This window comes from Myxocyprinus asiaticus, chromosome 18 (assembly GCF_019703515.2).
Source record: "Myxocyprinus asiaticus isolate MX2 ecotype Aquarium Trade chromosome 18, UBuf_Myxa_2, whole genome shotgun sequence".
NCBI classification, from domain to species: Eukaryota; Metazoa; Chordata; class Actinopteri; order Cypriniformes; family Catostomidae; genus Myxocyprinus; species Myxocyprinus asiaticus.
The window spans coordinates 5,290,099-5,316,160 of NC_059361.1; the positions used below are offsets into that span (position 1 = coordinate 5,290,099).

The following is a 26,062-nucleotide window of genomic DNA, read 5'->3' on the forward strand; positions in this document are numbered from 1 at the left end:
CGAGACCGGTGCTCTGGCCTCAGGGGTGTACTAACACTCCTGTTTCTCTCTCCCCCAGCTCTACCCATTTTTCCTCTCAGGTGGGGGAATCTGCCACCACTGGCGTGGGCGTGAGGTTTGGGCCGGTCTGTTGGAGTTGCAGGGAGCTGGGACACGTCCGCGAACAGTGCCTGGTGATGGAGGTGGGGACGGTGATCCGGGTCCCCGACACTCCACAGGTCACCCCCAATCAAGCTGGGATGAACCAAATATCTGTGAGTATTGGGGGGTGGGGGGGGGGAGGTACATACCAAGCCTTGGTGGATTCAAGTTGTAATCAAACCTCCATTCATCAATGCTTGGTTCAAAATGGGGCATTGGATACAAATAACCGGGTGAAGGTGGGGTGTGTGCATGGGGATATTTACGATTATCCTGCAGTGATCGTCACGATCCTATTTCGGGGTCAAAAGCATAACATTGAGGCTGTGGTTAGTTCCCGCCTCACCCATCCACTAATTGTGGGTACTAATTGGCTGGCTTTTCCGGAATTGTTAAAGGGGTTGTGTGTGGATGGGTCCTGTAACACAGTGGTACAGTCTGGGGTGTGCAATGCGCTGACGGGGGAGGCGGAGCCAGGGTCTAGGTCAGCTCCACATCAGGATGACGTAAGGGAGGGGGAAGCCTCGGCTGTATGAATTATTAGGTATTAAATCGATTCGGACAAGCGTGTACCATCCACAAATGGATGGCTTGGTCGAACGATTTAATAAAACCTTAAAAAATATGATTCCTAAGTTCGTGCACGAAGATGCTCGGAATTGGGATAGGTGGCTCGAATCTCTGTTATTTGTAGTACGAGAGGTCCCGCAAGCCTCCACTGGGTTTTCCCCATTTGAATTATTATATGGGTGTAAGTTCCGTGGCGTGTTACATGTCATGAAAGAAAATTGGGAGGGAACTTCACAGAGCAAAAGTGAAATTCGATACGTTCTTGACCTGAGAGCAAAACTCCACACACTGGGGCGTCTATCACAGGAGAATTTGCTACAGGTGCAAGAACGCCTGTATAACAGGGGAGCTCGGCTATGGGAATTTGCACCGAGAGATAAAGTCCTTGTATTACTGCCCACAAAGTGGCAAGGGCCCTTAGAGATCAAACGGCGAGTTGGGAAAGTCGATTATGAGGTAGCGCATACAGACAGGGGCGAAGCTCGTCAAATTTACCACCTCAACCTACTAAAACCACGGAGAGAGGCAGTCCCCGTATCCTTGACGATGGTAGTTCTGGAGAGGGAGGAGCTCGGCCCGAAGGTGAGTCTAAAAGCCAATCAGTTCACCCCGGTCCCTTGCTGAGACCACCTCTCGCCGTCACAAAGTATGGAGGTTGCCAGTTGCAAAATAATTTCTCTGACGTGTTCTCACCTCTCCCCGCCCCATTAATCTCATATAACACCACATCGAGACAACCCCAGGGGTAGTGGTACGTAGTCGTCCCTACCACTTACCCGAACACAAGAAACAAGTAGTATGGGAAGAATTAAAAGCCATGCTCAGTATGGGCATAATAGAAGAATCCCACAGCGATTGGGCCAGCTGCTTATTTGGATGATATCATTATTAACAGTAATGATTGGCAATGGCATATGCAGCATCTGAAGGCGGTTCTGAGGTCGCTGCAACGAGCGGGGCTCACAGCAAACCCGAAGAAGTGCGCAGTTGGGCGAGGGAGGTACGATATCTGGGTTTCCACTTGGGTCACAGGCAGGTGCGACCCCAAATTGATAAAAACGCAGCAATCGCGACCTGCCCGAGACCCAAGACCTTTTCTGACCCAAGACCCCAGTTTCTGGGGATGGCTGGCTACTATGATGGTTTGTGCCTAATTTTTACGACATCACTAGCCTGCTGACTGATCTCACTAAAAAGGGAGCCACAGACTCGGTCCAATGGACGGAGTCATGCCAACAAGCTTTCACGATGCTTGCGATGCTCTTCGGGACCGCGGCCGACCCGCTGCAGGATGGCTTTCTTCAGCTCAGGGTACCTCAGGAGTTTGTCAACTGGGAGTTGTTGGGTCGCGAGTTAGACTGGCCATCTTTTATCTCCCCCGACTTTCACTGTGAACATAGAGATAGTCACAATTAATCTCAAGTGGATGTCCTTAGCACTTTCTTTCTCCCCAGATGGGCGCTGGACCACGCCCTCACCTCCACAATAGCATATAAACCGCACTATTTAAGTGAACTCCAAAAAGCTAAACATTTATAACAATAGCATATAAACTGCACAATTTAAGTAAACTCTAAAAAGTTAATTAATTTTGTGGGGGAAAAACCTTAATAAAGATTGTGACCAGTTAAAGCAACTACACTTTCCCATATAGTGGCGCCCAAAAGTACACATTTTACATAAACACATAGGCCTGCATTGCAACCTAAAATCTTGATGTTTAAATGTTTTTATTTGTGTCACACGCGAGTTCTCGCGCTCACGTCCAATTGGAATGATGGCATCATCGTGGCGCGCCGGCGTCCGTTCATGTGCGTCAGAGGAATAATGGCGATGTGCACAATGTTGCGATGTGCTTCTGTTGGTTTGATTTCCTCACTGCCTCGAATTTCACACAAAAACGCTCTGATTCCAGCTAGACTGTTGGCGAAGACATGCTGTAACAGAACTCTGAGCACAACCACTCGATTATGCGCAGGTATCCACACATATGAATGTTTATAAGCGCCACGCGCGAAAGTTTAGGATCACTTCCATCTTGACATATGATATTTTTCATGCCATATACTATACATTAGAGTTTAAAAAAAAAAAAAAAAACACACAAACACTGATGCTGGAATTATAAATGTTGCTATATGTTGCTTTGGCAGTGATCAAGTTACATTCAAGTACATTACATGATTGACAGCATATTTACGAACACAGTTATGTTAAATCAAGGTTGTACTGTTATCATGGTGCAGTTGAGACTCAAACGAACCTCCTGCTCTCTGTTTGTAACTCTGCAGAACTGAAGTTCACAGACAAACACGAATGGGTTCGTGTGGACAGTGGCGTGGCAACCGTGGGCATTAGTAATTTTGCTCAGGTGGGTGGTTGAATCTTTAGAGTACAGGGTCAGAAATTAACTTCTATTAAGAGGCAGTATTTTCCCCCTGGTTTTGATTTTCAGGGGCATTGTTTTACTTTTAAACGGTAACCAAATAAAAGAAAATATACACAGTGTCATCCTTTATGTCAATTTCTTACATTTAATTATTCCAATAATATACATTATTTATATAAATAAGTATATTGAGAATTTAACTCTTTAAATTCAATCAGCATTTTTATCAAAGTTGTACTTTAAAAACCTTATATAGGTTTTTAAACACCATGCCTTTTATTGTATTTTAACTTAGTTTTTCACCATGAAAATTGCCATGGTACCTGGCATGATGTTAAATCACTAACAAACAAACAAACCTTAACTTCAATCAATGTCATCTTATAACATGTATAAGTATGTCTACATAGAAGAATTCTTTATGTGGGTATTTTTTGCCTACAGATTTTGTATATCGGGGACATTTTTGGCACTTTCAGTGGCATGTTCACCCTGAGCCCCCATTAATTTATGACTCTGTCTGACCCTGATATTTTATCCCCAAATAAAAACAAATTAGGTAATTATATTTTGCTTTAAAAAAAAATAAAACCAATTTTTAGGACCATCATTTTTTTAATCATTATTATTATGATAATTAAGACCCCCAGTTCTCATTACCATGTGTATACACATATACAGCTCTGGAAAAAAATTAAGAGACCACTGCGAAATTATCAGTTTCTCTGGATTTACTATTTATAGGTATGTGTTTGAGTAAAATGAAAATTTTTGTTTTATTCTATAAAGTACTGACAACATTTCTCCCAAATTCCAAATAAAAATATTGTCACTTAGAGCATTTATTTGCAGAAAATGACAACTGGTCAAAATAACAAAAAAGATGCAGTGTTTTCTGACCTTGAATAATGCAAAGAAAACAAGTTCATATATACATTTTTAAACAACACAATACTAATATTTTAACTTGGGAAGAGTTCAGAAATCAATATTTGGTGGAATAACCCTGATTTTCAATCACAGCTTTCATGCGTCTTGGCATGCTCTCTACCAGTTTTTCATATTAATGTTGTGTGACATTATGCCAAAATTCAAGCAGCTTGGCTTTGTCTGATGGCTTGTGGCCATCCATCTTCCTCTTGATCACATTCCAGAGGTTTTCAATGGGGTTCAGGTCTGGAGATTGGGCTGGCCATGACAGGGTCTTGATCCGGTGGTCCTCCATCCACACCTTGATTGACCTGGCTGTGTGGCATGGAGCATTATCCTGCTGGAAAAACCAATCCTCAGAGTTGGGGAACATTGTCAGAGCAGAAGGAAGCAAGTTTTCTTCCAGGATAACCTTGTACGTGGCTTGATTCATGCATCCTTCACAAAGACGAATCTGCCCAAATTCAGCCTTGCTGAAGCACCCCCAGATCATCACCGATCCTCCACCTGGTCATCTAATGTTTAGATGGAGACCTGGAGAGGCCTTCAAATCACAGTGTCTCGCACCCACTGTGAAATTTGGTGGAGGATCGGTGATGATCTGGGGGTGCTTCAGCAAGGCTGGAATAATGCTCCGTGCCACACAGCCAGGTCAATCAAGGTGTGGATGGAGGACCACCGGATCAACACCCTGTCATTGCCAGCCCAATCTCCAGACCTGAACCCCATTGAAAACCTCTGGAATGTGATCAAGAGGAAGATGGATGGCCACAAGCCATCAAACAAGGCCAAGCTACTTGAATTTTTGCACTACGAGTGGCATAAAGTCACCCAACAGCAATGTGAAAGACTGGTAGAGAGCATGCCAAGACGCATGAAAGCTGTGATTGAAAATCAGGGGTATTCCACCAAATATTGGTTTCTGAACTCTTCCTAAGTTAAAACATTAGTATTGTGTTGTTTATAAATGAATATGAACTTGTTTTCCTTGCATTATTCAAGGTCTGAAAACACCATCTTTTTTGTTATTTTGATCAGTTGTCATTTTCTGCAAATAAATGCTCTAAATGACAATATTTTTATTACAATGTTACTTTATAGAATAAAACAAAAATGTTCATTTTACTCAAACACATACCTATAAATAGTAAATCTGGAGAAACTGATAATTTTGCAGTGGTCTCAATTTTTTTCCAGAGCTGTATATATAATTACCATAATGGGAATTTCATTGATGAGAAGAATAGGAATGGCAAAAAAAAACAAACAAAAAATAAAACAGTGAAATTGATAAGATCTGGGAATTTTTTTGTGAGAGACACCCTGTTATGGCTGTATTTTTGCAGCCATGGTTTTGTATAAACTGTACAGGATGTATTATCACCATGCTTATGGTTCTGATGCTTTCAGGAGGCACTGGGGGACGTAGTGTACTGTGGGCTTCCTGAAGTTGGCACAAAGTTATCACAATCAGGTAAAACTGCTTCTTAATTTTTCACATAACCTTGTTCTTTAAGCATATGTGAGCATAATGCATAACTAGCTGTTGCTTGTATATACCTGTGTTTGTGCTGTAGATGAATTTGGTGCTCTCGAGAGTGTTAAAGCAGCAAGTGAGTTGTACTCTCCTCTGACGGGGGAGGTGATACAGGTTAACCACGACCTGGCAGACAACCCTGGATTGGTAAACAAGTCCTGCTATAAAGATGGTGAGACCTGTGATACCTTTATATGAACTTATCTCGACTCAAACAAGCCAGAAGTCTTTTACCTTAAAAGGATAGTTCACCCAAAAGTTGTATGTTTTCTTTCTAGGGAGAATTTTCTTACTGCTCTTTTATGCTCTTTTCTATAAGTTTTCTAAAGTCAGTTATTCACTAAACATCTGAGAATAAGAGGAGACAGTTGACTTGCTATAACAGGATTATAATAGTTAGATGTTTCGGAGTTGTTAATGTAATGGATATCCATGAAGTGTGTATTTTGTTTGCAGGCTGGCTGATGAAGATGACTGTATCTGTTCCTGTGGAATTGGATGGATTAATGGATGAAGCTGCTTATGAGAGATACATCAAATCTATAGCAGACTAGTGCGTGCTGCTGGCTTGTCTGAACTGGGGGAGAATTTATAAAGCATTAAGGAATGTGTATTTCTTCATCAAATACATTTGTTTGTAGTTGATTTAGTTTAGATATACTTATCTGAAATAAATATACACATGAACCCACACTCCGTGAATTGGGACCACAAGGACATTGTAATGCACTTGGCTTGGAAAGCCACAAGCAAATGTGGTTGGATTGAGTGAGTTATTTTCTTAATCATTTATTATGTTTTCCATCCTCAGAGATCTGAATATCAGACATCTTATGAAAGAGTTTCATCTCCTTTACAGATGTTACACTGTTTCTATGAAAGCTTGTCAGTGCTTGGATTAAGCTAGAAATAAAATAAGTGGAAATTTAATGACTGACTGAGACTGGTAAAGCTATTAACATGAATTAACATCATTAAACAAATATTAAAATCTCTCACCTGCTTTAAAAGGGTTTCTTTAATTAGCAATAATTTCAAAACACAAGAACACTGCAACTCTGCAAATTAACCTTAAATCAATTTGACTTTTCCTTGGTCTTGGTAGTCAAGTACCACTGTTGCAATTAGTGGGTCAAATTGACCCAGCTTATTAAATCACAGTTAATAAGTGACATTTTCACCCCAACAACTTTTATCATCGACTAACCTTTCAGTAATTCACAAATGTAAAATGTACTAAGTTTATATACAGCAAATGCTCCAAATTTACATTTAAAAATATGTATGTACAGTATGTATTTATGTTTGTGTGGGTGTGGGTCAGGTCTTGCTTGAACCACACACACATACACACATTTATTTCCATTAACTTCCATTGTTTTTATACACTGCCTGGCCAAAAAAAAAGGCAGTGTTATGATCTGGAGTTGCTTCATTTGGTTAGGTCTAGGCTCAGCAATGTTATGCGACAGTAAAATGAAGTTAGCTGACTACCTGAATGTACTGAATGACAGGTTATCCCATCAATGGATTTTTTCTTCCCTGATGGCATTGACAATGCAAGATTCATCGGGCTCATATTGTGAAAGAGTGGTTCAGGGAGCATGAGGAATCATTTTCACACATGAATTGGTCACCACAGAGTCCTGACCTTAACCCCATTGAAAGTCTTTGGGATGTGCTGGAGAAGACTTTACGGAGTGGTTCGACTCTCCCGTCATCAATACAAGAATTAATTAATTTAACCAAAAATTAATGCAACTGTATGGAAATAAATGTGACATTGCATAAGGTTGTCGAAAGGATGCCTCGATGAATGTGCGCTGTAATCAAAGCTAAAGGTGGTCCAACGGAATATTAGAGTATGCAACTTTTTTTTTTTTTTTGGCCAGGCAGTGTATTTTTCTAATAATATTGTGACAACATATGTTAGTGTGTTTGTGTGTGTGTGTGTGTGTTTGCGTGCAATTATGAGTATGATTGCACTTGCAACATTTTGAACTGTCTACCATTTAAATAAGTCTTTATAAGAACCGGGTCAAATTGACCCATGAGTACTTAAAGTACTTTTTTATAGCGTTGTTTATAAATACATGAAATTAATAATTTTTACATTGTCAGATCCAAATCACCTCCGTGGATTTTTACTTTTTACTTCAGCCATTGATATTAATAATGCCTTTAAAGAGTTCTATATAGATCTTTATAGTTCCATGTCTTCATCTATTGATGAAGATATTAGAAACTTTGTGGAACCATTAGAACTTCCTAAACTGACGATTGAGCAAAAAAACTCTCTTGATTCTGAGATAACCTTAGAGGAGCTTAACGAGATAATTAAGTCCCTACCTACTGGCAAGGTAGGTAGGGACATCCCGTTATTTCGCATTTACACTCGGTATGGACTAAAGTGTCCAGATTGTTTAAATTGGACACTTATTGGCCAGATGGTTTTGCCACTGAATTTTATAGATCCTATGCTACAGAACTGGCTCCACTTTTGTTAGAAGTCTATACTGAATCATTAAAGAATGGAAAGCTTCCTCCAACCATGACACAAGCCCGGATCAGTCTGATTCTTAAAAAGGACAAAGATCCAAGTGAGTGTAAAAGTTACCGTCCAATTTCCCTGATCCAACTAGATGTAAAAATATTGTCCAAAATTTTGGCTAACCGATTAAGTAAAGTTACGACATCTCTTATACATATAGATCAGGTGGGGTTTATTCGAGGCCGTAGCTCTTCTGATAACATCAGGCGTCTCATCAATATTATGTGGTCAGTGGCGAATGATCAGTCTCCGGTTGCTGCCATCTCACTTGACGCCGAAAAGGCGTTTGATATGGTAGAATGGGATTATCTTTTTAAGATTTTGGAAATGTATGGGTTTGGGAGTACATTTATTGGTTGGATTAAGTTACTTTATAAACACCCTGTAGCAGCGATACAAACAAATGGATTAATTTCAGATTATTTTACTCTGGATAGGGGAACTCGGCAGGGCTGCCCTCTTTCCCCTTTATTGTTCTGTCTTGCCCTGGAACCATTAGCAGCCGCGATAAGAAAGGAGGATTTTCCAGGGGTGGTGGCGGGAGGTGTGCCGCATAAGCTTCTGCTTTACGCAGATGATATTTTATTATTTGTCTCTGAATTTACTAGATCTATGCCTTGCCTCCACAGAATTATTCATTCCTTTTCCAAGTTCTCAGGATACAGAGTTAATTGGTCTAAATCTGAAGCTTTGGCTCTGACAGTGTACTGTCCAGTAACGGCTTTCCAGCCGGGCGCCTTCCAATGGCCCAAACAGGGCATTAAGTATTTGGGGATTTTATTCCCAGCAAATTTGTGTGATTTAGTTAGTGTCAATTTTGACCCTTTAATAAAAAGATTTTCGAGCGATGTGGGCAGGTGGGCTTCATTACATTAATCGATGATTGGAAAGGTTAATGTTATTAAAATGAATTGTATTCCAAAATTTAACTACCTGCTACAGTCCCTACCTGTAGATGTCCCCCTCTCTTATTTCAAGCAATTCGATAGCATAGCGAAGTCCTTCATTTGGAATGGTAAACGTCCCAGATTGCATTTTAATAAGTTACATAGGCCGATAGACAAAGGAGGGTTAGGCCTACTCAAGATTTTGTTTTATTACTATGCGTTCAGTCTCAGACATTTGGCTCATTGGTCACTTCCACCTGAGAGAGCCCCTCCCTGGTTTGTTATTGAACAGGCAGTTCTTGCCCCTATTTCGCCATTACAAAGCATCTCTATCAAACTAATTGGAAAAGTTAAGTTACATCCCGTTATTTTGCATTTACACTCGGTATGAACTAAAGTGTCCAGATTGTTTAAATTGGACACTTATTTAAATGTTGCCTCGAGCATATGGCAGAACCCAAGACTATGTATTGGGAAGTCCACTTTCTGTTGGCCAGAGTGGATTGTGAGGGGGGTTGCTACACTCAGTTGCTTACACCTATATGAAAGTGGAGTGTTGAGATTGTTTGAAAACTTGGTCCAACATTTTGGGATCCCCAGTCCTCAGTTTTATAGGTATTTACAATTGTGCCACCTGCTTTGTACTATTTTTGGGAGTAGCACACAACCCCCTGAGGAGGCAGATGCTTTGGGAGAGGTGATTGCGGCTTTTGGAAAAGGTCATGAGGCATCAGTGTACTACTCCCTGTTAATTCAAAGTCTGGGGGATGGAGCTTTAACTTCTATTAAGAAATTATGGGAGAAAGATTTGAATTTGGTATTGGAGGATGGAGTGTGGACTAAGATTCTGAAAAATGTCGAGATGCAAGGGTTCGCCTTACGCAATTTAAGATTTTACAAAGATTTTATTGGACCCCCTCTAGATTATATAGGCTTGGTCTTAAAGAAACACCCACACGCTGGCAATGCCAATCAGAAGTTGGAGACATAGCCCATGTTTTTTGGGGATGCGTTAAGATCCAATATTTTTGGTTAAAGATTCAGAATTGTTTGCATGACGTTCTGGGCACTTGGGTTTTGCTTTGCCTCAGACTTTGCATTTTGGGCGATGGGGAAGTTATAAATTCGGGCGACAAATATATAAAAAATTGGGTTCTGACTGGCGTGATGATCGGTAGACAAGTTATTTTAAGGGGATGGAAGTCAGATGGAGCGCCACCATTTCCGGAGTGGTGTGCGGAGATGGGGAGGGTGGTGGCTTATGAGAGGATGATAGATAGAAGGCTGGGGCGGGAGGACTTATTTTTCAGGAAGTGGGGTAGGTATTTGGCAGTTTTGGAGGACTCTAGGGGAAGGGAGAGTGTTTAGTTTAATTATGTATTTTTATTATATATTTTATTTATTTTTATTTTTTTATTTTATTGTTTGTGTGTGTGTGTTATTTTATGTGACCATAGGGGTGTTCTTTGGGGTAGGGTGGGGTTGGTGTTTGGGGAGGGATGTTAATGAGTGTTAAAAGTTAAATGTTGATTTGGTGTGTATATGTTGTGTTTTTCTCTGTTGTGCTTTCTCTTTGAATCAATAAAAAATATTAATTACAAAAATAAGGCTGGGGTCCCTCCTTCAGCGTAAGTCTATGGGATTTTTTCACCCACCAGGCGAAAATAAAGTCAGACAGCTTAGAAAAGTAATAGCACACTTCTCAACATCACACAATTTGAGACATCGCTGATTTTTGGCAGTTATCAGCATATTGGTGTGCCTGTAAATGCACTCATTGGCTGAGTTCTAGGCATTGACATGTCAGTTAATCTGTTATTTTCGAGGAATGGCGACACCTCCGGGCACTTTGCTGTAAGGGTCTCTGGTTGGGGTCCGCCTTGCCCTTCCACGTGGGGCTGTGGGTCGCGGTAGACCTTCGAGGAGACAACAGTCCCTCTCTAGCCTCTCTCTACGCTGTGCACTCTCGCACATCACACTGGCTGTGAAGTCTCGTTCATTTAGGAAGGCAATGGTATCGTCACGTTTGCGACTGACGTAGCCTTTAAGCACAGCGCTGTACGGGTTGTCTTGGACGTCTGGATCCTCAGACTGGCATTTAAACTCCATGCGTGTGATGACTGGAAGGAGGAACCCGGTTCCTTCACGCCTCACAACATCCTCCACACTGCCCAGAGCTTCCTGGACCAGCCTGGTAGGCAGAGGAACCAGGTCACAGCCTGATCGCTGGTCAACAAACTCCCTGAAACGGCGCCTTACTGATGCAACATCCTGCAGAGACTGTGCACGCTGCTTCTCAAGGTCAACAATGATCCGCTCTGGGTAGTTACCTCCTAAAACCACACCTGCAAACACAAAATAAGGAAAGAGGTTGAGGCTATTGGAAGTATTAATTTTTTGCGATTAAATTTTTAGTAAACTGATGTTATGGGTGAGTCTCAGGAAAACATGTTCAGGTCACATTTCACCTTAAAAGCAAAAAGTAAGAAATTATATATTGCATAAAAATAATTGAAGCCTATTTTTAGTTATATAAGCCTATTTTAGCCTATAATCAGTTCAGGCATCTTTTTTTTTTGTTTGTTTTTGCATTTTAGGATTTTTTTTTTTTTTTTAATTCTCATTACTGTAATACAGTATTTTTGAATACATAATGATTTGTTATATAATGATAAAAGTTATTTATGAAAATATTTACATTTTAAAATTTGAATAAGCATTAAATTACATGCAATACAACAACTGTATATGTAATGTAGAAATACACCACAGTTTAAATAATATATAATAATGTTTTTTTATTTTATTTATTTTTCTATTGGGTATTAAATTGTCATTTAAATGTGTTTCTTCATCTTTGGGCACTTTCATGTCCCAGAGGTGGATTTTTATTCAAACAAAAACAGATTTGAACCTTTTTTCTTTTTGTTATACTGTATGTCTCATTAAAACTGAATTGGACACTTTTTACCAGGCCTTCAACATTTATTTTTGGTTCTTTTCAAATGCCTTTTATGTATAGATTTTACTGTTTTAGCCAGACTTTCAATACTATTTATTTTTATTATTATTTTTATAATAATAATTAAAAAAAATTAGACTCACAGCAGTGTCATAATTTCCATAACACCAAATAAATTAGCCTCTAACAAAGTTTTTTCAAAAGTTAGTGTACTTGTTGACCAAGTCAACCAAAGTGTCAGTGAAGAGCATGCTTGATATGAAATATGTGACAAGTGATGTTTGAAGAAAACAAAGAAAAATCAAGGTAAATATCACTTGTGAGCAGAATATTTTTATCAATCAAGCTATAATTTTGACAAATTAAGCAAAAAGTGTGAAAATATTATTTTATTGTGTGTATTCAGGCTACATAAAATGTTATCAAATTAGCCTTACCAAGACGAAGTGGTCAGCTATTTTATTTCTATTGCCGTCAAAACTTTACTTTCTAGAAATCCAGTGCTAAAAGTGCCCAAAGTTGAAGAAACACCTATAAACAATGTCACATTGAAAACCATCTTAATGGGACTAAAATAAGCTTAATTGTTTTTATGAAAATTATACTGTATTACGGTAGTTCTTTCTTTTGACTTCGGAGTAAAATATGACCCAGTCATGTTCTTGACAAATTAACCCGGAATTAACTCTGTAGAGCCATAATGGAGAACTGAAGATGTTGGTGAAGTCACGAGAGGCTCTTAGATATTTTTTAGGGTTTTTATACTGGAACTAACATCCTGCTAGTTGGATAGTTAATGCAGGCTTCAGGCTTTAAATGAAAATTAAATGATTTGTTTAAATATGATTCAACACTACCAACATTACTTTTGCATGTGATATTATGTGATATACGGAGCATTTGCATGTGATATTAATTGTACATTTAATCTGAGTCGAAGTCTGAGATCACTGTAAGCAGATGAGGATAACAGACCTGCCCTGCGCAGAAGTGAAGCGGGACACTTCCAGGGCTTATGGATGAGGTCATCAGGAAGTGCCGACAGTTCAGAACACCACTGTCTCACATAAGCGCCATAGGGGTCACAGGTCAGCGCCGCATCAACGGGATGCATGACAAAGTTCCAATGGTCCAGTCCACACATCCCTCCATTCTGCCACATCATTGCATCTATGGCAACATCAGCATCTACCAGTGTGTCCTTTTCAGAAAGAGATTGCATTGTTAATGCTCATAACACATATAACTGCTGCCAAGGTTAAGGGATTTCTGCACAAATGAGGACTTAATGTCTCACCTGAAACCAGCGGTATCCTTCCTGCCAGGGAATATGTAGATAGGCAATAAGGAAGGAGGCCACCACATGTCTCATGTAGTTGTTCATCCAGCCAGTTAGCCACAGCTGTCTCATTGCTGCATCCACCAGTGGGTAACCTGTGCGTCCACGCTGCCATGCCTTCAGATAAGCACGGTCTGAACTCCAGCGCAGAGCCTGCACATGAGTAAACATTTGAATATTCATATAAAATCATGACAATAATCACAAACACTCACCGGCCACTTTATTAGGTACACCTGTACGTCTACTTATTCATGCGATTATCTAATCAGCCAATCGTGTGGCAGCAGTGTAATGTATAAAATCAGCAGATATAGGTCAGGAGCTTCAGTTAATGTTCACTTCAACCATCATAATGGGGAAAAATGTGATCTCAGTGATTTGGAGCGTGGCATGATTGTTGGTGCCAGACGGGCTGGTTTGAGTATTTCTGTAACTGCTGATCTCCTGGGATTTTCACGCACAACAGTCCCTAGAATTTACTCCGAATGGTGCCAAAAACAAAACAATATCCAGCGAGCGGCAGTTCTGTGGACGGAAACTGCTTGTTAATGACATAGGTCAGAGGAGAATGGCCAGGCTGGTCCAAGCTGACAGGAATGTGACAGTAACCCAAATAATCACACATTACAACAGTTCTATACAGAAAAGCATTTCTGAACACACAACACGTCGAACATCGAGGCGGATGGGCTACAGCAGCAGAAGATCCCTCCGGGTACCAATACTGTCAGCTTAGAATAGGAAACTGAGGCTGCAGTGGGCATAGGCTCACCAAAACTGGACAGTAGATGATTGGAAAAACATCGCCTGGTCTGAGAAATCTGTATTTCTGTTGAGGTACACAAATGGTAGGCCCATTGCAGCCTCAGTTTTCTGTTCTTGGCTGACAGAAGCGGAACCCAACATGATCTTCTGCTGTTGTAGCCCATCCGCCTCAACGTTCGACGTGTTGTGCATTCTGAGATGCCATTCTGCTCATTACAACTGTACAGAGAGGTTATCTGAGTTACCGTAGCCTTTCTGTCAGCTCGAACCAGTCTGGCCATTCTCTGTTGACCTTTCTCATCAACAAGGTGTTTTTGTCCACAGAACTGCCTCTCACTGGTTGTTTTTTTGTTTTTGGCACCATTTGGCAGTAAATTCTAGAGACTGTTGTGTGTGAAAATCCCAGGAGATCAGCAGTTACAGAAATACTCAAACCAGCCCGTCTGGCACCAACAATCATGCCAAGGTCTAAATCATTGAGATCACATTTTTCCCCCCTTCTGATGGTTGATGTGAACATTAACTGAAGCTCCTGACCCGTATCTGCATGATTTTATGCACTGCACTGCTTCCAAACAATTGGCTGATTAGATAATCGCATGAATAAGTAGATGTACAGGTGTACCTAATAAAGTGAGCGGTGAGTGTATACTTGGCAAATAGATGCGGAAGAACTTTTTATTAGTTTTCTTTAACTTTTGTCTTTGACTTTTCAATTCCATGACTGTAGACTGCTGTAGACTACTTGTAATTTTAATAATTTAATAATTTAATATGTATGTTAATATTGATAATATAAATGTTATACACAATAAGTAAATGTCTTCAACAGTATAATAATTTTGCTGTGTATTAAAACGTTTATCAACTACGGACGTAATTGTACCGTGACAGCCCTACAGCCACCTACAGTATACAGTACCACAAGCATACACACTGATCGACAATTTAGAGAAATACACATAATCTGATTGATCAGTTGACGCTGAAAACCCGTCACAGCTCCTTGGCCAATCCCACCCTGATTACATAATTACTGCAATAAATAATGCCAGCTAAACATGATCTTGACACACGGCAAAATCGTTTTGTAACTCAGTATTTTTGTCTTCTTTTTTTCCAGTAAATATATCTACACATTCTTAAAGGAATATTCCGGGTTCAATTCAAGTTAAGCTCAATCGATAGCATTTGTGACATAATGGTGATTACCACTAAAATTAATTTTGACTTGCCCATCCTTTTCTTTAATTAAAAAAAAAAAAAAGCAGAAATTGAGGTTCCAGTGAGACACTTACAATGGAAGTGAATAAAGACAATTTTTGAACTTTAAAATACTTTTTCAAAAGTATAGCCACAAGACATAAACAATATGTGTGTTAAGATTATTTTAGTGTGACAAAATCGTGTACTAACTTTTTCTGTGTAAAGTTACCACTTTGTTGTCATGACGATGTAATATCAATAAACCCTAAAACCCTCAAATGACAGTAAAAATTACAATTTTAACAACTTTACAGCTCAAATAATACATGAGTTTTAAAAGAAGAATGAATGTAAGTGCTTTTATAAAATTATAATCATCACATTTCTGTCTTTAAACCCTCCAAAAATTGGCCCCATTCACTTCCACTGTAAGTGTCACACTGTAACCTCAATTTTGCTTTTTTTAAAGAAAAGGACAGACGAGTCGAAATTCATTTTTGTGGTAATCAACATCATGCCACAAAGGCTGTCGATTGAGCTTAACTTGCATTGGACCCGGAATATTCCTTTAACACAAGATGCATATACTTGAGAAGCAAATTGGCATGAAGATATTAAGTCTTGTTTTCAGACAAAATCTAACAAAATTTAGTTAAGTTTATGCTTAAAACAAGAAAAAAAAATTTTTAATTTTTTTTTGCTTCTCAATTAAATGTTTTAAGGGTGTTTTAAAGATAGTTTTACTGTAAATCAAGTAATATAAAAAATATATATTATTATTATTTTCTATTTTTTTTAATAAAGCACAAACATCAAAGCACACATGAATAAGTGTGAATCTTGCCTTGTATGGGGGTCTGACTGACTCCCAGGGCAGGTCCGGGAAAAGGCACAGCTGCCAGTACGCCAGATCCCTCCATGCCAATTTACGCTGGAACTTGGGAGGTCTGCATCGAGCTCCACGGGCATCCCATAATAACCAGCGTGCACTCAGCTGCCCAAAGTGAAGATACGGAGACAGAGAGCTGGTGTTGGGATCATCTGCACGACTTGACTCTTTCTCATACCGGTACACACCTACAATGATGTCAATTAAACATTACAAAGTGATGAATGGGCTTGTAGAGTCTGTAATATTTTAGTGTGTGTGATGAGAGGCTTATACTAGAAATGTGTCTCACCATTTCGCAGGAAAGCCTCAAGACGGGCCTGAGCTCCTTCCTCACTGAAGTCCCATGATTTCCAAATGTTCGCAGCCCAGTCAATCTGTCATTACCACATCACCATAGTAAGTGCCAACATTATAGGGTATTGTCAGGAAGGAATACTAGCATACTAAATACTGCATACTGTTCAATATACACTAAATATTGCCTTCTACTGTCAAGATAAGAATAATAAAACCAGTGTTATTGGTGGTGTGGACGTCTTCTCACCTCAGTGCCATCTTTCCTGCGTGGCATGCGTGCCAGCTCCAGATCAACAAGAGGGCATCCCTGTGGCCATGTTGATGGAGCAGGCAGGACACTGGGGGCATCTAGTGGAGTGCCCAATCCACTGCCAGGGTTCTGCTGGCAACAGCTCATAAAGTGAGAGACAGAACCAATACCTGGAAATAAATGAAGACTCCCTGAGTAAAGAGCACTTTAAAATGACATTTTTACTTTTTCTGAAGAAAACGTGAGCAGAGCTTGTCCATGCAAAAAGCCACAATGCTAGGGAGTCGTTGGTTGTTGCCAGGACGTTGCTAAGTGGTTGCTTAGATGGTTTGGGGCTGGAGGATTCATGAAACATTCTTAGGAATTAAATTCTTCTTAAAGGAATATTCCAGGTTCAATACAAGTTAAGCTCAGTCAACAGTATTTTTGGTATAATGTTGATTACCACCAAAATGTATTTAGACTCATCTGAAAATCTGGGTTCCAGTGAGGCACTTACAATAGAAGTGAATGAATGAACGTTACATTTATATAGCGCTTTTCTGACACTACACCCAAAGCGCTTTACACAGCGGCAGCCGTAGTGCACCAGTACGCTCACCACACACCAGCTATTGGTGGAGAGGAAAGAGTAGAGTGATACAGCCAAGTAATGGATGGGGATTATTAGGAAGCCATGATTGATAAGGGCCAATGGGGGGAATTTAGCCAGGACACCGGGGTTACACCCCTACTCTTTTCGAGAAGTGTCCTGGGATTTTTAATGACCACAGAGAGTCAGGACCTTGGTTTAACGGGTTTAAGGAATAAATGGGTCCCATTTACCCAATCAGTAAACATTAAAATACTCAACAGTTTCAAAAGTATAGCCACAAGACATTAACAATATGCAAGTTAACATGATTTTAGTGTGATAAAATCGCTTACTAATCTTTTCTGTGTAAAGTTATAGCCAATTTAACAACTTTGCTGCCATGACAAATGTCAACAAACCCTAAAATGACTGTAAAAATTATGATTCAAACAACTTTACAGCTCAAATAATACATGAGTTTCAACTGAGAAATTAATTTAAAAGGGTCATGAAATGGAGAATAAAAATGTCCTTGATATTTAGACATATAAGAGGTAACTGTACTATAAAAACATACTGTGAAGTTCATTAACCCTCCAAAAATTTTCCCCATTCACTTCCATTGTGGAAGCTGGAATTATTTATTGTGATAATCAACATTTTGCCACAAATGCTGTTGATTGAATATTGCTTTAACTTAAGAAACAATTATATTTTACTTCTTATCATTTATCCTAAGAACTTTCTCAATTTTTTTCTTAAGATTTTTTTTAAATTCTTTTTTTATTTATTTTTTTGTACATGTTCCTTTGTGGTTGCAAGGGTTTTAAAGGTTGTTGCTAAGGTGTTCTGGGTGGTCACCTACCAGTCCAGTTCAAAAGATCCCACCCCCAAAAGTCTATATTTTTGTCCCTAGATATGGGTTAAATCTTAAATCTGACCACTGCAAAAAGTAATAGCACACCTCTCCTCAATTCAACACATGATTTGAGCCATCATTCATGTTCATAGCCAAACAGTGCTGGACGAGTCAAGTATTGAAGTTTATTACTTAGGCTTATGGGTGTGTTTAACCCCCTAACCCTTAGATATTAGCATTAGAAATGCAAAAAAGTAACCCTAGTTTCCACCCCTTTCAACCCAATCCACTTTACTGCATTACCCACCTCGCAGTCCAACACCCTTCGTGGTGACCATGTAGGGGTCTCTCAGGCAGTAGGAGTGGTAAATGTGGCACTTAATTTCTTGTTTCTCCAGTGTCTTCCATACACTATCATCTCTTTCCTTCAACCATGGCTCATACAGGGCTGTCGCCACAACCGATCTCGCCCCTGTCTCTGATATTAATCCCTGTAGGGCAGCCAAGGATGAGGGCTCTGCTTTCTGCATCACCAAGTGGCTTCCACGCTGCTCAAGAGAGAGATTCAGACTCACTAGTGCCTGGTGCAGCCAGTATTTAGATGCCCCACCTGCCGCGACAGTAACCCCTGGACCCTCCTCCTCCACTGCATTCCACAGGAAGACTGGTATGATTGGTGCACCAAGCTCCAGGCAGCCAATCAGAGCAGGGTTGTCCCACATGCGGAGGTCTCTTCGAAACCACAGCAGAACAGGTTGTGGGCCAGACAGGTTTTTCAACAAATGCTGCTTCTTGCGTTGTCGACGCCTTTGTGATCTTGTTGAATTTCTTGATTGGTCTTTATCATCAACGCGGGTTGCCAACGTCTTCAACCAATTGAAGGTTGGGACTCTGCTCCTTTTTAATGTCACATATGGTTTGATGTACTTCAGTGTCTGGGGTCCATTTTGTGATACGATGTGTCTCCAGTCCTCTGACTTCAGCTTGAACAACACCTGAACATCCTGAAGCCAGTCTGGCATAGCTTTTGGAAGGCAAGTAAGGTTGGCGATCTGAACCATGCAGTTTGACCTCTTGTTTGGTTTCATGGAGAGAGAGTGTTAAGGCCAACTCTAATTCATCTTCTTCATCCTAAAACAGCAACATACAAAATCTGTCATCACAAAACACAATAGTATTACAAATGATCAATGCCTGCACCATGCTTTGTTAGACCCTATTTAACCTTTGTGTTGTGTTTGTTGAACAAAAGAACTGTTGACTTTATTTAACCTTTGTGTGGTGTTTTTGTTTTGTGCTAACGCATTTTGTGCTCCCGGTCAAAAATGACCGGCCCACCAAGATTGTTTATAAATCTCTCATATTGCATATATTATCACAAGATATTGCATTAGATCTTTTTATCAACTTAATTTTTAGTAATTATAACAGGTTTTGTACTCCTTTTTTGAACATATTTTTAAAAATATATTTTTTTGGCAGAAGGATTTTATTGAACTGAGCTTATACCGGGCAAGTGGGGGGCACTTCCTGCAGAAAACAAAAAATATATAATAATTTCATAATAAATTAGTAACCACTTGCTTAATCTAAACATAATAGGTGTCATTTTTTAAAGATTCTTAGAATCTGGTCTTTACAATGCATATAGCTGATCCTACCAGTTTTTAAATAATGCTTTTTAATTTGCTGACAAATAAGAACTGTTTCATTCTCATCATTTGCAAATTTGTTATCAAAACATATTGATATTCAGAGTTGGTAAAACCATAAAAAAGATGAGATAGCCATGTGTTATATATCGTTGGACAGGCCTCAATTTGTAGAATGCAATGAGCAAATTTGTTTCATTCAGCGGCCAAACTGCAGTGAGTTTTAGTGTATGAAATTCCCACAGACACACATAAATATAATAAACAGGAGTGACTTCTTGTCATGTTTAACCTTATTAATTTGTTTATTACATAAAATGTAACATTCTTAATGAATATTAGCTGGTGTACTTGAATGATGTAAACAGTTTATAAAACAAAACAAAACACCATCTATGCAACAGTGTGGAATATAACAAATGTGGATCATCTTACACTGTGTCCTGACCAGAAGCGACACAATGCCGTGGCACGTGATAAAAGGTATCTTTTCCATGTTATTCAGAGTTTTTGTCCTAACCAGCCACGACGAGCGACAGGGCTTTCAATTTTTGAAATGGTTTCTATTTCTGCGACGTCGCGCCGGCCAGCGCAGTCAACAAATAGGTCTAAAATTATTGTTATTACAGTATATTAAAGCCGGCATCACACTAGCCGGTTCACAACAACTTGATTTAGGCAGAGGGTGTCACACACCTATCAAATGTTGTGCTTGATGTCTAGCTCTCTTCAGCCGGAGCTCTGTCACACACACGCACCGGTTCAGAATGGCAGTGGAGAGACATACCAGCTCATCCCTTCTTCCCTGTCACGTGGAGATCGGTGAAATAACAACACGAGTACTGCGTGAACATAAACAATCATAACAGACTAAGGATGCGATTCATAAATTAACTTTGCCCTGTGTATGTGCGTGATTGTATATTAATCCCCTCTGGGCTTGCCGTAGAAAGCGTATGCACATATGGAGCTTCAGTGAGAAAATGAGTTGCGTTCAATAAACAGACTGTTTTGTCTGTGATTGCTCCATTTTCTACATTTTACTGTCAATTATTCTCAATTTTGTGTATTAATATCGTGGTGTCGCATCATGCCTGGTGTGAACAGACAGATTACTTGTCGCTGGAATCTTATCGCATAGTGTCTGGTTAGGACATAATGTTATGTGTCATTGGGGGCTGACCCCCCTAAAATTAAAATCCTAGATTCGCCCCTGACCTGCACTATAGTGACATACACTGCCTGGCCAAAAAAAAGTTGCCTACTCTAATATTTCGTTGGACCGCCTTTAGCTTTGATTACGGCGTGCATTCGTCGAGGCATTGTTTTGACAATCTTATGCAACGTCACAACATTTCTATCAGTCCAGAGTTGCATACATTTTTGGCCGAGATCTTGTATTGATAACAGGAGAGTAGAACCACTCCGTAAAGTCTTCTCCAGCACATCCCAAAGACTTTCAATGGGGTTAATGTCAGGACTCTGTGGTGGCCAGTTCATGTGTGAAAATGATTCCTCATGCTCCCTGAACCACTCTTTCACAATATAAGCCTGATGAATCTTGGCATTGTCTTTCTTTTCCATGACCATGGGATACATCTTCTGATATGGTTGTTTAAGAAATGAGAAGCTACACACTGCATCAGTTAGGGTTAAAAGAACTTTTGCCAGCTGAAACATATTAATCACTGCAATAATGATCCAATCAAAGGCTCTTAAGTATCTGCTTATTTAAATCCAAACGGTGACTTCTTTTTGGCCAGGTAGTGTACATATGAAAGGGTACAATGGGTTTTTCATTTTATTTTCTACCAAACACACACTACATAGCATCAAAAACTACCACATCACTTTCATTCTTATGCACTGCAACATTTTCTTGATCCATGAGGTTATCGTATGCAATGTCTATAGGTTGATTTTGAGGTAATTTGGTTTACCATTTGAACTTTTAAAGGGGTCATGACTTGCCTTATTATTATTATTTGAATATGTTCCTAAAGGTTAACTTTTAATATTAGTAAAGTTTTCCATCCTCTGTCAGAAACGCTTGGTTTGGGTGCTTTTTCTCCTATAAGACTTGACAGTAAATGCCCACTGTTCTGACTGGCTCTCTGCTCTTGACTGATCTGCACTCTCTACTTGCAATATCCCTGCTCATCACTACTGGGTGGGCTACGGACATTATTAAAGGTAAAGTAGGTGTTGATGTGTTTTTCCCTATAACCATTACCCCTTTTTCTAAACTATAACCCCTGAAGCCTTTTACCTCAAGAGTGAAACAACCTTCTGTTATTATTGCTTTTCATGCAAATCATGTCACTCCATCAAAATGCAATAAAAATATATATATATTTTTTTTCAATCTTTATACAAAAAAATAAAATAAAGCTAATTTACCTTAAGGAGTACCTTAGTCCCATCATACCCTACAATGCAGCTAACACGCGTTTACTACAAAACTTGAAATCTATTCACAGCAAAGCTTGCTTGGTGTGTCCAAACTTTTATTTGTGGTGTAGTTTGGACACACTTAGTCATTTCTATTTTATATATATATATATATATATATATATATATATATACACAAACACAATGGCGGCCAAAAGTTTGGAATAATGTACAGATTTTGCTGTTTTGATAGGAAATTGGTATTTTAATTCACCAAAGTGGCATTCAACTGATCACAAAGTATAGTCAGGACATTACGGATGTAAAAAAACAGCACCATCACTATTTGAAAAAAGTCATTTTTAATCAAATCTAGACAGCAGCCATCACTCCAACACCTTATCCTTGAGTAATCATGCTAAATTGATCATTTGGTACCTAGAAAATCACTTGTCATTATATCAAACACAGTTGAAAGCTATTTGGTTCATTAAATGAAGCTTAACATTGTCTTTGTGTTTGTTTTTGAGTTGTCACAGTATGCAATAGACTGGCATGTCTTAAGGTCAATAATAGGTCAAAAATGTCAAAAAAGAAACAGTTTTCTCTAGAAACTCATCAGTCAATCATTGTTTTGAGGAATGAAGGCTATACAATGCTTGAAATTGCCAAAAAACTGAAGATTTCATACAAAGGTGTACACTACAGTCTTCAAAGACAAAGGACAACTGGCTCTAACAAGGACAGAAAGAGATGTGGAAGACCAGATGTACAACTAAACAAGAAGATAAGTACATCAGAGTCTCTAGTTTGAGAAATAGATGCCTCACATGTCCTCAGCTGACAGCTTCATTGAATTCTACCCGCTCAACACCAGTTTCATGTACAACAGTAAAGAGAAGACTCAGGGGTGCAGGCCTTATGGGAAGAATTGCAAAGAAAAAGCCACTTTTGAAACAGAAAAACAAAAAGAAAAGGTTAGAGTGGGCAAAGAAACACAAACATTGGACAACAGATAATTAGAAAAGAGTGTTATGGATCTTAACCCCATTGAGCTTTTGTGGGATCAGCTAGACTGTAAGGTGCGTGAGAAGTGCCCGACAAGACAGTCACATCTATGGCAAGTGCTACAGGAAGTGTGGGGTGAAATATCACCTGAGTATCTGGACAAACTGACAACTAGAATGTCAAGAATCTGCAAAGCTGTCATGCTGCACAAGGAGGATTTTTTGATGAGAACTCTCTGAAGTAGTTTAAGAAGTTCTGAACATTTTGTTCAAATTGTAATAGTAATTTTTCACGTTATTAATGTCCTGACTATACATTGTGATCAGTTGAATGCCACTTTGGTGAATAAAAGTACCAATTTCTTTCCATAAGAGCAAAATCTGAACATTATTCCAAACTTTCGGCCACCAGTGTATGTATGTGTGTGTTTGTTTGTTTGTTTGTTTGTTTTTTACATTTTAGAAAAATAGAAAAGTCAACAAAACTATTAAATAGCAGATGGAAGTATTGGAATTATAATGTGTTAGTATTTGTAATGTAAGAAGATCCCATGTATGCTTTTAAATTAAAATGTTGGTTTTGTAAAGAAATTCATACTTTATATTTGTCAACAAAACTATTTCGAATATTTAATTATAAGCATTTTGATTCAAAGGTTTTAAGAGTGAAGTCAAGTGTTTCCAACATTCTGACTGGTAGTGTATGAAATCCACATTACCTTTGAGAAATACTCCAGAAAGACTGTTGTCAGTTGACTGTGTAGATGCTCGTGTCCGGGTAAAAGGGGTTTGATTACATCCAGAAAGAGTGTTCTGGTGTCTGTGTCCCCCAGCAGAGACAAACAGAGCCCGAAAAAACCGTCCGGATCCTCACGGCCCAAAATCAGCTCTCTCAACAGCTCACGGACCTGAGAGATGTGCTTCATATCTCTGACTATAGACATTCACTTTGACTAAAACTGTCACTTTAAACGCGATAAACATGCACGATGTATGTATCATTAGTAACCACGAAGATAAAAGATACAATGTAGCAGCGCGAAAGATGAAGTTACAATGTAGCAGCGAGCAGCGTTACAAAACAATGAATGAATGTTTGACGAGTTGACAGGTTACACAAGCCGCTGCTGATGTGTTTCATAAGCGAAATTATAGGCGTTAATAACGCTTTGTTTTGCTTATATCACACTGATATTATTTACTATAAACAAATATAACAATAAATACACAACGTGAGCGGATTACCTTTATTAAATATGCACGCGAACTTTAGTATCAAAAGCATTGCGACTATATAACTGGCTGTGGAGACTGTGAAAGGGGCGGTCCTACTTGAACGATTTGACCAATCCTGGTCGAGGATTTTACAAGTGTCCCTCCCGTCAGAGAGGCACGTGTTAACCCAAACATATGAGAGCCAATCAGATCCATTGAACAGACAGACCGTTTCTGGAGTCACTGGTAATGTTCAATTTAGGAGTTAATGAACTTTTGTCAGTAAGTATATAATTAAACCTCACATATCATCCTGTATGTCAATAATGTCTTGATATATGTCAAACGTATAAATAGTACGTATAGCAACAGTAACAAGAATAATAATCCACACATATTAGACACCTGAAATCTCTAGGGCCATCTAATGCCACCCAAAGCCAAACTATTCTTGTTTTAAGATTAAAGTATTTTAAAACAATTGGTCAAATGAAATTTTATCGTGATAAAGCACCTTTTAAATCTGAATATTGAACCCTTGTGTGTTGTCTGTCATCTACATAAAAAATCCTTTTGAAACTTTCATGATTATTCCTTATAAAGTGTTAAAATGAACTGAACAGTATCATAACGAAAAACTAAAATATTTCCATAATGCTTAACTGTTTACACCCCTGTGCAATAATAAAGGTATTTACATCTGTGCTATTATCTATTGTTTCTATGAGGAATTATAATGTAAATGGATGCTAATATGATTATGAAGTAGAATTTAATACATACTATCCTTTGGATATAAAGCATTTACATAACCAAATGACTTATAAATAATACATATAATTGGGAAAAATGAATTCTGAAAATAATGTCAATTTCATAGCTACTTTTTAGCTGATATCTATATTTGTGAAAGTTTATATTTTATTTATTTTGTAGTGACAGGAAAGTGCAATTATGTGATTATACCACTTTTTTTTACTATCAATTGTCCTCCCTGCCCAGTAGGTGGCGATATGCACAAAGAATTCAAATCGCCAAAAATTAAAAGAAGAATGTGAAAGTGAAAGTGGAGATTTGTAGTTTAAAAAGGACTTAAATATTTATATGTTTCTCAGCCACACCTATCATATCGCTTCTGAAGACATGGATTAAGCCACTGGAGTCTTATGGATTACTTGTATGCTGCCTTTATGTGCTTTTTGGACCTTCAAACCATTCACTTGCATTGTATGGACTTACAGAGCTGAGATATTCTTCTAAAAATCTTTGTTTGTATTCAGCAGAAGAAAGAAAGTCATACACATCTGGGATGGCATGAGGGTGAGTAAATGATTCTTGAAAAATGAGAATTATTCAATATTCAGAAACCATTCAGATTTTTTTGTTATTAAATCCTCAATGTTTAGCTTTTTCACCAAAGTATTGGAATTATAACAAGAATAATTTATATTATTACTAATATTATTAATAATTAATTAATGATAATACAAATTAAATGGCTTAATGACTTAAATCCACCTTAAAAACGAATTCATTCTCTCTTGGAAGCATGGACCTCTAGATATACAAACCCAGACACACAAATAGGCAGTGCATGATGTAAAACAATGTGTTGCTATCTTTTTCTTTCATGTGTATTGACTTA

The 26,062-nt window shown here is 38.7% G+C and overlaps 2 protein-coding genes across 2 annotated transcripts; one reads left to right on the forward strand and one right to left on the reverse strand.

Moving 5' to 3' along the window:
- The first annotated feature begins 2,528 nt into the window (after window positions 1–2,528).
- LOC127456447 (glycine cleavage system H protein, mitochondrial-like) lies at window positions 2,529–6,563 on the forward strand. Its single transcript, XM_051724951.1, has 5 exons — window positions 2,529–2,689; window positions 3,003–3,082; window positions 5,441–5,504; window positions 5,608–5,739; window positions 6,024–6,563. The coding sequence occupies exons 1-5, from the start codon at window positions 2,539–2,541 to the stop codon at window positions 6,119–6,121; spliced, it is 525 nt and encodes a 174-aa protein (XP_051580911.1). The 5' UTR covers window positions 2,529–2,538; the 3' UTR covers window positions 6,122–6,563.
- Window positions 6,564–6,565: 2 nt separating this feature from the next.
- si:ch1073-390k14.1 (deoxyribodipyrimidine photo-lyase) lies at window positions 6,566–24,247 on the reverse strand. The gene is made up of 9 exons (XM_051723979.1): window positions 23,922–24,247; window positions 19,043–19,283; window positions 18,460–18,990; window positions 16,717–16,889; window positions 16,462–16,546; window positions 16,125–16,357; window positions 13,265–13,459; window positions 12,943–13,168; window positions 6,566–11,350 (listed from the first exon to the last, which is right to left on the reverse strand). Exons 1-9 carry the CDS (start codon window positions 24,144–24,146, stop codon window positions 10,821–10,823), a joined length of 2,439 nt encoding a protein of 812 aa, XP_051579939.1. The 5' UTR covers window positions 24,147–24,247; the 3' UTR covers window positions 6,566–10,820.
- Window positions 24,248–26,062: the final 1,815 nt, after the last annotated feature.